Source organism: Sceloporus undulatus, chromosome 2 (genome assembly GCF_019175285.1).
Source record: "Sceloporus undulatus isolate JIND9_A2432 ecotype Alabama chromosome 2, SceUnd_v1.1, whole genome shotgun sequence".
Lineage (NCBI taxonomy): Eukaryota > Metazoa > Chordata > Lepidosauria > Squamata > Phrynosomatidae > Sceloporus > Sceloporus undulatus.
In genome coordinates this window covers 333851300-333863102 of record NC_056523.1, presented here as the reverse complement: position 1 = coordinate 333863102, position 11803 = coordinate 333851300, and the positions used below count along the sequence as shown (strand labels likewise).

At 52.2% G+C, this 11803-nt stretch overlaps 1 protein-coding gene across 2 annotated transcripts in view; it reads left to right on the top strand.

Moving 5' to 3' along the window:
• The window catches only part of CA9 (carbonic anhydrase 9), a 14370-nt gene extending 6102 nt beyond the window's left edge, over positions 1–8268 (top strand). For both annotated transcript variants that reach the window (XM_042447936.1, XM_042447935.1), the window contains 10 exons: positions 783–875; positions 1016–1082; positions 1545–1702; positions 1874–2015; positions 6117–6194; positions 6452–6520; positions 7215–7238; positions 7424–7462; positions 7758–7857; positions 8079–8268. In XM_042447936.1, the coding sequence (XP_042303870.1) occupies positions 783–875; positions 1016–1082; positions 1545–1702; positions 1874–2015; positions 6117–6194; positions 6452–6520; positions 7215–7238; positions 7424–7462; positions 7758–7857; positions 8079–8151 (843 nt within the window). In that variant the 3' untranslated portion in view covers positions 8152–8268. The remainder of the gene's footprint in view (positions 1–782; positions 876–1015; positions 1083–1544; positions 1703–1873; positions 2016–6116; positions 6195–6451; positions 6521–7214; positions 7239–7423; positions 7463–7757; positions 7858–8078) is intronic.
• The last annotated feature ends 3535 nt before the right edge of the window (positions 8269–11803 follow it).

Here is an 11803-nt window from a genome sequence, read left to right as displayed (position 1 = left end):
GATGATGATGATGATGATGATGATGATGATGATGATGATGATGATGATGATCTGACTCTGGGAGCCCAGGGTGCCACTCTCTGCAGACCCATATGCAGATCCACATGCATGCCCATGCATTGCATTAAATCATAGAGATGGAAGAATCATGAGGGCATCCAGTCCAGTGCCCAACAGATCATTCTGAGGTTCTTTGGTAGTTTTTTGTGGATGCAGGACAAAAAGGTCATGGCCACTGGACAGGAGGGTATGATGTGTGGTCAGGCAGGCAAACAGTTGGGTGCTCTGGAGAATTTAAGCAACCTTTCCTTTGCCCACGAAACACACATGGTCTGGTGGGACTGCGCTTCAGAATGGCCGTCTGTGTCCCTTGCTCAGAATCCAGCATCCCCCTCTGGTGCCTGGACAGAGGGGGCACCTGGTCCTTTTGCCCATTGGTCATTGTCTGTGTTCTTGGCTTCCTTGGAGAAGTGGCCAAGGATCACGGGGGTTGGGCAGGAATCCCACCATGCTGAGGTCGTTGCCGGGGGGGGGGGGGGGGGGGGGGGGAAGGAAGACATGCTCACACTCTGCTGAATAGCCATCTGTTAATGGGGATGCTTTGATTGAGAGTTCCTGCATGGCAGAATGGGGTTGACTGGATCTTGGGGTCTCTTCCAACTCTATGGTTCTACCATCGAGAGTTCCTGCATGGCAGAAGGGGCTTGGACTGGACCAGGGCCTTTGAGGTCTCTTCCAACTCTATAATTTTATGATTCTTCTCACTCCATCTCTGATTCCAGCTCCATGTGGTCCACTACAACACCCACTTTGGCACCATCAAGGAAGCCGCCCGGGAGCCCGGAGGTTTGGCAGTGCTAGCGGCGTTTCTTCAGGTGAGAGGTTGTAGGGATTGGCACCAAGGGCAACTGGGGCAGGCTGGGTCCAGATGGGGCAGCGTGAAGGACCACTGGTATGTGCACGGTGTGCACATGGCTCCCCTTGGGCTCACAGGCTCTTCCTCCCACGGTTCCAGGTTGGGTCGGAGGAGAACGAGTCCTACCAACACATCCTGGAGCATCTAGAAGACATCCGTGAGGAAGGTAATGAGAGCAAGGAGGTGCACATGGATGGTACCCTGCAAGCCACAGATGCCTTTCCTCTGGATCAGCCTCCATGCGCACAGCAGAGGCCACAGCTTCTGCCATATCCCTGCCATGGGATCCAGAAGTACTTCTTGGTCATTTGGCAAAGTGGAGTGAACTACGAGTAGCCCTCTGGGTGGCCTTGGACTGCAGTTCCCGCTGTCCTTGACCACTGGTTACACTGGCTGGGGTTGATGGGACTTGTTGCCCAGCCCATATCCAGGCTGTTGCTTTACGTTCTGACTCTCAAGGAGACTTTGGTTGAAGCTTTCCTTCTGGGTCTTTGGGGGAACTGAGACATTGGAGGCCCACCGCTGTGCCTTGCCTTTGTCCAGCATCCATCCCTTTCCTTCTCTGGTGGAAGTAGGGCTACTTGCACCTTCTGTGTGGGGCGTCCTCCTCTGACCCATCTCTTCCTAGGGGAGGAAACATTCATCAACGGCTTTGACATCGCCCAGCTGCTCCCCCAGGACCTCGGGCGCTTCTTCCGCTACAACGGCTCCCTGACCACTCCGCCTTGCTTCCAGACCGTCAACTGGACTATCTTCAACCAGACTCTCCGACTCTCCCCGGAGCAGGTCTCTTGGTGGGAATGGGCTTACTTGGGGGGTCTCTGGAAGGAAGGGGGCTCTTTGCCCACTGGGGAGGCTTTTCCCATACCAGGGATTTTGTATTTGTCCTATTTGGCAGTTTCCTTCTTCTGGAAAGGTCTGTCCAGATGACCTCTCCTGCCCCTTCTGCCTCCTCAGATCTCGGTCCTGGAGGACACCATCCAAGGAGATGAGGACCAGCCCCTCCAGAGCAACTTCCGCCTCCCACAAAGTCTCCACGGCCGGACTGTCCTGGCCAGCTTCCCTTTGGCCCCAACGGCCAGAAGGGCCCCGCTGCCCGGTAAGCCCCATTCCTCTTCCTGGTGTCCCTGGGCATTGACAGCATCCCATCCACGGCAGAAGGGATGCTTTGATCTTGCTTCTTCCCCTCTGAGACCCCCACCTCTGCAAAACCCTCGGCCTCCTTGGCTCTGAGACCACCACCTCCTCCTCCTTCTCCCAGAAAGCCCCCCATCTTCCCTGCCCCATGGGTTTTCTTGCCCCTTTCCTCTGTTATTGTTGAGCCTGGCCAAGGCTGGGGAAGGGTCCTACAGAGGCCAATGGGCCCCTTTAATCTTGGTAGAGTTTGTAGCCAAAACTCTATGTAGGGCAATTTCTAATTAGCTCAAAAGTTAATTAGATCAGTTATCTACAAAGACCCAAAGAGATTTCTTCCCGATATCTTATACCAACAGACTGGGGAAAGTCTAAGAAATGAGCCTTATTTTTATTAAAAGAATTGGCGTATGATGGGGTTGGCATGAGACTCAGTCGTGGAGGGAATGACTGGCTCAGAGCTAGACCAGAGATCAGAGTGACATAAAGCCCCCTTGCATCTAGACATAAATAAAAGATTATTAATGTAAGGGTTTTTAAAGGGCAAAAACTAGCCTCTGGCAATAGGTGTGAAATTGCTTGGGTGACCCCTGGACAGAGGTGTTTGATTCTTTCCCTGGAGGTCTTTAAACAGAGGCTGGATGGCCATCTGTCAGGGATGCTTTGATTGAGAGTTCCTGCATGGCAGAAGGGGGGTTGGACTGGATGGCCCTTGTGGTCTCTTCCAACTCTATGATTATATGACTGTATGGGTTGGACAAGCCGGTCTGACAACAGTAAATATAAATCAAAATAAAGTGCTGTATAAATTTACAGCGCTATATAAATAAAGCTTAATAATAATAATAATATAAAGCTGCCTCAGGTCACTTTGGAGGTATACTGTTTAAATGATGCATGCATCCTAAGAGGCCAGAAGCTGAGCCAAAGCTATGCTGCAGTCCTTAGGACTGGAGTGTGGCTTTGGCATAGCTTCCAGCCTCTTAGGATGTATACAGTATTTAAATAGCATTCCTCCAAAGTGACCCGAAGCAGCTTTATTTTGGCCTGTCTGTATGGGCCCTACCTGAAAGGTATTATTTTGTGAGGCTGACCTCACCTGGGTGCGATGTGTACATGTCCCCTTGTTCTGGGATAATGGCAGACAGTCCATCTGGGGCCATGTGGAATATCATTCATACCAAAATTTTAGAGAGATGCTAAACAAGGTAGTGGCTACTTGGATTGGCCACAGCCAACGGCCGTGCTGTGGGGTAAAGAACCTGCCCTCTTGCTCCAAAAAAGCACCCAGGAAAGGGAGAAGGACAGAAAGGGCCCCTGGCTGCTGACCAGGAGGGCTGGTCGGGGGCCACAGGCTTCCCACCTCTATGCCTGGGACTGGGAGAAAGCATTCTGTGTGTGGGTCTGTGTGAGAACCCACATGGAGCAGGAGGAGATGAGTCCCCTCTCCATTTGAGCCACCACACCTTCCTTGAGGGTGAAGAGATTTTTTTTTGGGGGGGGGTGAAGGTGAACCCCACAATGCTGGGGAGGAGGAGGAAGTTGGTCAGATCCAAACTCAGCCCAGAGAGACCAAAGGGCCTCTTGCTTCCAAAGAGAACTGAAGGATGAGCAGCAGTGGCAGAGGGAGCGGTCAGTGGTCAGTGCCTCCCTTCTGCTCTGGGAGTCCAGTAATAGGAGAATGTGATGTCCATGGCGGAGCTGGGACCACGGCTGGCTGGCAACCCTCCTAGAGCAAGAGGGTGAAAACTGGCTCCACAGCGAGTTGGAAGAGACCTCAAGGGCCATCCAGTCCAGCCCCATTCTGTCATGCAGGAACTGTCAGTCAAAGGATCCCCATTGACAGATGGCCATCCAGCCTCTGCTTAAATACTTCCAAAGGAGATGCCTCCAAAATCTCTGAGGAAGGAGTGTGTTTCTCTGTCGAACAGCCCTTACTCTCAGGAATTTCCTCCTAATGTTGAGCTGGAATCTCTTTTCCTGGAGCTTGCATCCATTCTCCATTGTGTCCTATTCTCTGGAGCAGCAGAAAAAAAGCTTGCCCCATCCTCAATATGACATCCCTTCAAATAATAATAATAATAATAATAATAATAATAATAATAATAATAATAATAATAATAATTTATTTATTTATATTCCACTTAATCACTTGGAATCTAAGCGGATTACAATAAAACCAGATACAGTTAAAAATTCTAATAACCCCTATCCCTCCCCCCTCCCCGTATAAAAACATAGTAATAATTAAAAAGAGATTAACCAGAAAGACATTAAAACAATAGTAAAAATCAAAAATCAATAGAAGATTTGTAAGAAATTTATAGCAGAGTCTAGTTGGGATGGAAAAGGGGATGGAAGGGGGGGGGGGAAGGGGGGAGGCAGGTAAATAGAGATGGACCTAGTCTGGAAAGGCCTAATAGCCTTCTTAAATAGGGCTATCATGTCACCTCTTAACCGTTTCTTCTCCAGGCTAAACATCAGGACTATTTCTCAGTCCCTCCTTCACTCCTTTCCTTTCTTTCTTCTTCTTTTCCTTTCTCTCTATCTCTCCTTCTAGTTTCCTCCCTTCCTGTCATTCATTCGTTCTCTCTTTCCTATTATTTTTGCCTTCCTTCCTAGTTTTCTTTCCTTTGTCTCCCTTTGCTTCCTATTCTTCTTCCCTCCCTGCCCCACTGGGAGTAGGACTTTTGGCATGGGAAAAGGCCACGCCGCCCTGGGCAAAGTTTGCCTCACACAAAGAAGAAGGCAGGGCTGTGCCAGGCATGGCTGGGATGCGACAACACAGCGATACTAGGGTTGTTTGCCCAGGGCGGTCACAGTGCCTTGGTCCAGCCACTGGGAATGTTGGCTCCTTAGAATCATAGAGTTGGAAGAGACCCCAAGAAGGACCACCCAGCCCAACCCCATTATGCCATGTAGGAATTCTCAACCAAAGCATCCCCATTGACAGATGGCCATTCAGCCTCTGCTTAAAGACCTCCAAAGAAGGAGACTCCACAACACTTTAAGGCATTATCTTCCTCTGCCCAATAGCTCTGACCATCAGGAAGTTCCTCCTGATTTTTAGATAGAATTCTTTTCCCTGTAGCTTGCATCCATTGCTCCATGTTTTATTCTCTGGAGCAGCAGAAAACAAGCTTGCTCCATCCTCACTATGCTCCATCTTCAATATGACATCCCTCCAAATCTTTAAACAGGGCTGTCGTCATATCACTTCTTAACCTTTTCTTCTTCATCTGGGAAGAATGAAGAATCTGCAATCTCTTTTCCTGGAGCTTGCATCCATTGTTCCTGGTCCTGTTCTCTGGAGCAGCAGAAAACAAGCTTGCTCCCTCCTCAATATGACATCCCTTCAAATATTTAAACAGGGCTATCAGATCACCTCTTAACTGCCTCTTCTCCAGGCTAAACATCCCCAGCTCCCAAAGTCATTCCTCGTAAAGTTTCATGGTTTCCAGACCCTTCACCATTTTGGTGGCCTTCCTTTGGACACGCACCAACATTTCTCATCATCCTTTTTTGAATTGTGGTGCCCAGAACTGGACACAGGATTCCTGTGTTGTAGCAGTCACTGGTCACTTTGCTGGTGGGCTTCTGACCTTACAGTGATGCTCAGGGGCCATGTGGCGGTGGCACTGACCATAGGATCTGTGTGTGTGTCTTTCTTCTCAAGTGGGGCAGCTGGGGCATCATCCCACTTGTCTCACCTTCTGTGAGGTCACCCATGAGGCAACCCAGTGGTTATTCCCTTGGCTGGAGCAGCAGCCAGGACTCTGTGATGTTGGCAGTTCCCTCTTCGGAGGGGAATGCCACTTCCTGGAAAGGGGACAGAGGCTGGATGGCCATCTGCCAATGGAGATGCTTTGATTGAGAGTCCCTGCATGGCAGAAGGGAGTTGGACTGGATCAGGGTCCTTTTGGGGGTCTCTCCCAACTTTAGGGTTCTATGGCAGAGGTGGTCCTTGCCATGGTATAGGTCTCTGCCCTCTTTGCCACCTCCCTATGCTGTCTCTTGAGCATCAGCCAAGGAGTCATTGGGGTCCCTGTGACCATGATCTCTGCAGGTCAGGGGGCTCCCCCCAGCACCCCAATTCCCCATGGACCCCCAGAGGAGGGAGACGGAGGACCACCCCCTGGAGAAGGTAAGGCCCACCTGGGTCTCCTCTGCAGGGTTGTCCTTTCTCGGTGGGAACGGGGCTGGGTTCTCTTGGGGAATCCTCCAGGCTGGTCTGGGGCCACTGAGTCTGGCCAAGCCAATGGGGCTTCCCTGCCAGATGTCTTGTGGAGGATGGGAGGACTAGTGAGAAGTCCCTGGGGCCCTCTTGCACCTCTTGGGCCACTGTGGGGTTTCTCACTTTTAGGGAGGCTGTTTATAATGAGGGCCCCATTCTTGTTGCAGGTGAAGAACAGCCCCCCAGCCCCCCAGAAGAGGCAACAGGGGGAGACCCCAGTCCTGCATCAGAGGAAGGTATGACACTGGCAGACAGGCTGTTCTCTTCTTCCTCTCTTTTATTCATGGGAGGTGGCCATATCTGGCCATTGAGACTGCGGGGGGTCTCAGCTGACCCCAACAGGGGTACGCCTTGTCTCCATCCCCCCTCTCCGGCCTCCATCCACTTTGGGCTTTCCATCCATCTGCTTGAGTCGAGGGCTGTGTTGTGCAGAGCTAAATCACGCACAGTGCTGTGGGGGTGTCTACTTAGCTGCTACGCATGTTTGGGATGGGAGATCCCCACCCGTTTTTCTGTTACCTTCACCCCCGCTCTCTCCTCCTATGGCAAGCGCAGGGGAGTGTTGCTGCTCGGGTCTGGGGCTCCCTTGGGAGACTGCAAGGCATTCGGGGTCCCTTAGTAATTAGCACCTATGTTTTCTTGGGGGGCAAGGGGGGGATAGTGGGGTCAGCTGTCTCTGGAGAAACCCTCAGAGTGAATCCTGGGGCCCTTTGGCGCCATTTGTTCGCTGGCGGTACCCTTGGAGGACAACACAGGTCAAAACCATTTGACCTCTTTGAGCCCCTTGAAGGTGGGGGGGCATGCTTTGCCAGAGACCTCAACGTCAACATGGCAGAAGAGGTGCATCCCACTGCTTGCTTGGTCTGCACAACCCCATAGCTGCCCCACTCCCCACAATATTGGGTCCTGAGTGCCATCTGTACATTTCAGGTGCGAACCACTCCTTGGGTTCAGGTAAGAGATGAATTTGTGTCCCTCTTCTCCCACTTCACACACCAGGACCTTCTCCCCGCCCCATGGCTGGCTCCTGAGCCTGGCAAAAGGCAGGGCTTGGTGGAGGGGGTCAACGGGTAGCCCGTCTGTGCCAATACCGGCCATTGACCCTCGCTTGCCCCATTCCCACTCTGCTTCACTTCCAGGGGCTGCTGAGCAGACGACGGGGTCCTCACTTCAAAGAGGTAAGTGGCCTCTCCCCAGCCCCAAATCCTTTGGCCCAGTGCCTGGTTGGTACATGCCCAGATGGGAGCATGGGGTGGCTGGACCAGGTGCCCCTCTTACCACTGGTCAGCCAGGCCACTCCTCCTCCTCCTCCAGCCCCCTGGCCAGTGACCAATGCCAAGGGGCTGGCTGAGACCCCATCTGCCTTCCCCAGCATTTGGGCAAGGAGGAGGAAAGGCCTGAGGGTCCCAGTTGCCCCCCATCCCATGCCATCCCAATGTGCCTCTTTTTCCCATTGTGTGGCTTTCTCCCAAGGAGACATCCTGGCCATCCTCTTCGGATGCCTCTTTGGCCTCACGGCGCTGGCCTTCCTCTGCTACATCCGCAAGCACCCCAAGAACCAGGAGAAGCAAAGGTAGGGGCACGCAGGTGACCCCCCCCAACACACCTTTCCTATTGCTTTGCTTGGGAAGGAGTGCTGGCAGTGGTCCAGACAGTGGTCCCTGCATCTCCAGAGCTGTGAGAAGTTTCACCTTGGAGGCCAGGTTGGGCTCCCCACATTTTAGCATCGCTCACCATGCATAACAGAACTGGGGGTCCCTCTGCCTTCTAACCACCCACCCTCTTTCCCTGCAGGCTGGCCACTCCACCTGGGAAGTCCGGAGCCATTTACACTCCAGCCGCCTCCACAGAGGAGAATGCCGTTTAGGCCGCGGGGAGTGACGCCTGACACTGGTGGCATCCTGCCACGTCCCGTCCTTCTTCCCCCAAGACCCCCCCCTCAAGACAAGAGTGGCATGGCCAGGGCCCAGCTGTTCCCACACAGGCCTTGAGCTGGCATGGCCTTCAGGCCCCCCCCCCCCAACTCTTCCCCCCAGCGAGCAGAATGCCAGTGGTCAGCAGGGGCCAAAGGCGGAGACCCTCTCTTTGACCTCACAGTTGGGATTGGGGGTGGGAATGGTGACCGTGAGATGGCTTCGGAGGTAGCCTCTCACCCCACCCCTAGGCAGGCGCTTTCTCATTGGGAACGCTCCTTCCCTCCCCACTTGAGGGTCAGCCTTGTGTGCCGAGACGTGAGGGGTGGAGATTCCAGAAAACCATCTGGCTCCCTTGGGGCCAAAAGCAGTGCCTGACTGTTAGGTTGGGAAACTGGCTCCAAAGCCCCCCTCCTCCCCGGTCTCCTGGCCAGGGATATTTTGATGGAGAATTCCTGCATGGCAGAAAGGGGGTTGGAGTGGATGTCCCTTAGGATCTCTTCCAACCTCATCATTCTCTATGAGTTCCTGCATGGCAGAAGGGGGTTGGACTGGATGGCTCTTCTTGTGGTCTTTGCCAACTCTATGATCCTATGATTCCTGGTTCTGGATCAGTCTGGCTGGCTCTGAATGGGAAAGGGGGCTGCTACCAATTCACTACAATAAGGGGTTCAAGGGATGCCAGTCCCACAGGGGGGCTCACCAACATCCCTGCAATCATAGAACCATAGAGTTGGAAGAGACCCCCAAGGGCCAGCCATTCTGCCATGCAAGAACTCTCAACCAAAGCACCCCCATTTTGACAGATGACCATCCAGCCTCTAGCAGGGAAGGAAATACTCACAGGGAAGGGAGTTCGTGGTGCATGGGAGTTTATTGATACTCAATGCCAGTGCCACAAACTCTTTTCGAGGAGCCATGTCCAGCCAGAGACACCCCCCTTGCCCTGCCTCCTGGGCTACCCCCCGGTTAATGGTGGTGTGTCCTGGGGCACAAGAGTGCAGGGCTAAAGGTGAGATATGGCTGGATCTTTTGGGTAGCAACAGGTGGGAACCCCCCCCCCCCCCCAGGCTTGGTCAGGTCCAGAAATTGGGGTTTTTCCCATGGATCTGCTCCATGACTCTTGTCTAAACCTGACTGGCTTCTCATGCACAAACTGGAATGCCTTCTGCACATACGCATATATGCTTCTGTTTGTGATTCGAACACAAAGGGTCCTATTGAACTCCGCTGGCACGGAGCCCCAACCTAAACAGACCCATTCAATCAATGGGGTTTATCCACCGGCTGAGTCACTGCTCCACCTTTCATTCAACCGCTCTGTTCTAGATGGGACTTGCATCTTTCAATAGGGATCCTACAGGAACAGGCCTGGTGGCAGAATTTGCCGTTGTGTCCTCTGGGTCACAAGGACTTTCTGCAGATTTCAGAGACGTTTATCCCATCCACCGATCCACCGACCCAGAAAGGACCGACTGGTGGCTGCTAGACCCAAATTTTAGATCCCCCCCTAAGGGACCCTTTGTTTGGAGGGAGGCTGCCCTTCTCTAGCAAACAGAATAAACCCAACAGGGATAAAAGGTAAGGTACCACACCTAGGCAGCACAAATGCACAAACGTACACCTGGCTGCGTGAAAAGGATCCAAGGGCCTTAGGAGCTGGACATGAGCCAACCTTGTGACGGGGCAGCAAAAAAAGCCTATACCTTCCTTTTGTTGCTGGTTGCTGTGTGCTTTCATGTTGTTTCTGCCTTTCGCTGGCTCCGTCATAGGGTTTTCTTGGCAAGGTTTGTCCGGAGGAGGTTTTGCCATTGCCTTCCCCAGAGGCTCAGAGAGTGTCGTCCAGCGGGTTTCATGGCCAAGCAAGGAATTGAACCCTGGTCTCCAGAGTCGTAGTCTTAACACTCGAACCACTGTGCCATGCTGGGTCACTCAGTGCATTTCTATGACTATTGTGTCCCGATCGGGGGAAAGAATAGCACCACTCTGTTCTGCTTTGGTCAGTGGTCAACTGGAATCCTTCGTCCAGTTCTGGACACCACACTTGGAGAAGGACATTACTAAGCTGGGAGGTGTCCAGGGAAAATAAAGCAATGGAGGCACAATTGGAAGGGACCAGAAGGCCTTGAAGAACGACAGACTGACTGGTCCAGGAGGGCTGGCAATGGCCGCAGAAGGCCTTCCAAATGGCAGCTGATCCTGGAGGAGAGGAGCATGCCTCTCTGCCAAAGAGCCAGAGCTGCTTCAGGAAACCTGATGGATGTGTGCCTTTAATATTTTAGGAAGCTTGACTTTGTTAACTCGGCATCATTAAAAACAAAGCAAAAAGCAAGACAGTGCTTGTTGCTCGGTTACTGATGGATTGGGAATTGGTTGACCACCCGAACCCAAAGGGTGCTCAATGACTCCTCTTCTTCTATGTCCTGGAAAGGAGTGACCAGTGGAGTGTCCAGTGGGGTTCTGTCCTGGGCCCAGTTTGCTATTTAGCATCTTTATCAATGACTCTGATGACAGAATTGGGGATATTCTTATCAAATATGACACCAAACTAGGAGGAGTAGGACAGGGTCAAGACCTGAATAGACTAGAAATCTGGGCCAAAGCTAACAAAATGATATTCAACACAGAGAAATGTAAGGCACTACACTTAGGTAGAAAAAACAAAATGCACAGATATAGGATTATGGGGGACACCTGTTTTAAGGAGACTTCTACGTGTGAAAGAGATCTACGAGTTCTAATAGACCACAAATTGAACATGAGTCAACAGTGTGATGCAGCAGCTAAAAAGGCCAATGCAATTCTTGGCTGCATCAATAGAAGTATAGTGTCTAGATCAAGAGAAGTAATAGTGCCACTCTATTCTGCTTTGGTCAGGCCTCACTTGGAAAAATCATGTGTCCCGTTCTGGACACCACAATTCAAAAGGATGTTCACAAACTGGAGCCATATGTCCAAAGGAGGGCAAGTAAAATGGTGAAGGGCCTGGAAACCATGAAGCCCTTTGAGGAGCCACCATTTTGTGTGTGTGTGTATTTTTTCGGGGGGGGGGCAAGTTTGCCTTAATCCTTGCTCCTCTTGCATGTTCCCAGAACCAAAACTCTCTCTGTGTATAGAATCACAGAATCGTAAAGTCGGAAGAGACCCCAGGGGCCCTGATCCAGTCCAACCCCAATTTGCCATGCAGGAACTCTCAATCAAAGCTTCCTGACAAGATGGCCATCCAGCCTCTGTTTAAAGACCTCTAAGGAAGGAGATCCTATGAGCCTCTCAGCCTTGAAGGTTGCTATTGAGGGTCTCTCTCTCTCTCTCCCCTCAGAAGGTGCTGTAGGGTCCCTCTCCCTCTTCTTCCCAGGACCCTTAAGGCCAAAGGGAAGTTCCTGGTCAGTCCCAATGTCTCCCCAAAATGCCTTTGGGTCTCCCTCCTCTGCCCCTCTTTCCAGGGGAGAAGAGGGGGCTCTGCAAGGGGAGTTGTGGGGCGGAGAGGGGCACTTCTGCCTCAGGATAAAGCCCCCTTTGGCCCTCCTTGGGAAACAGCCTCCTCCTCCCCCTCCTTTTCCTGTTGAAAAAGGGCAATACTGAGAGTGAGTGCGCATGCGCAGAGGC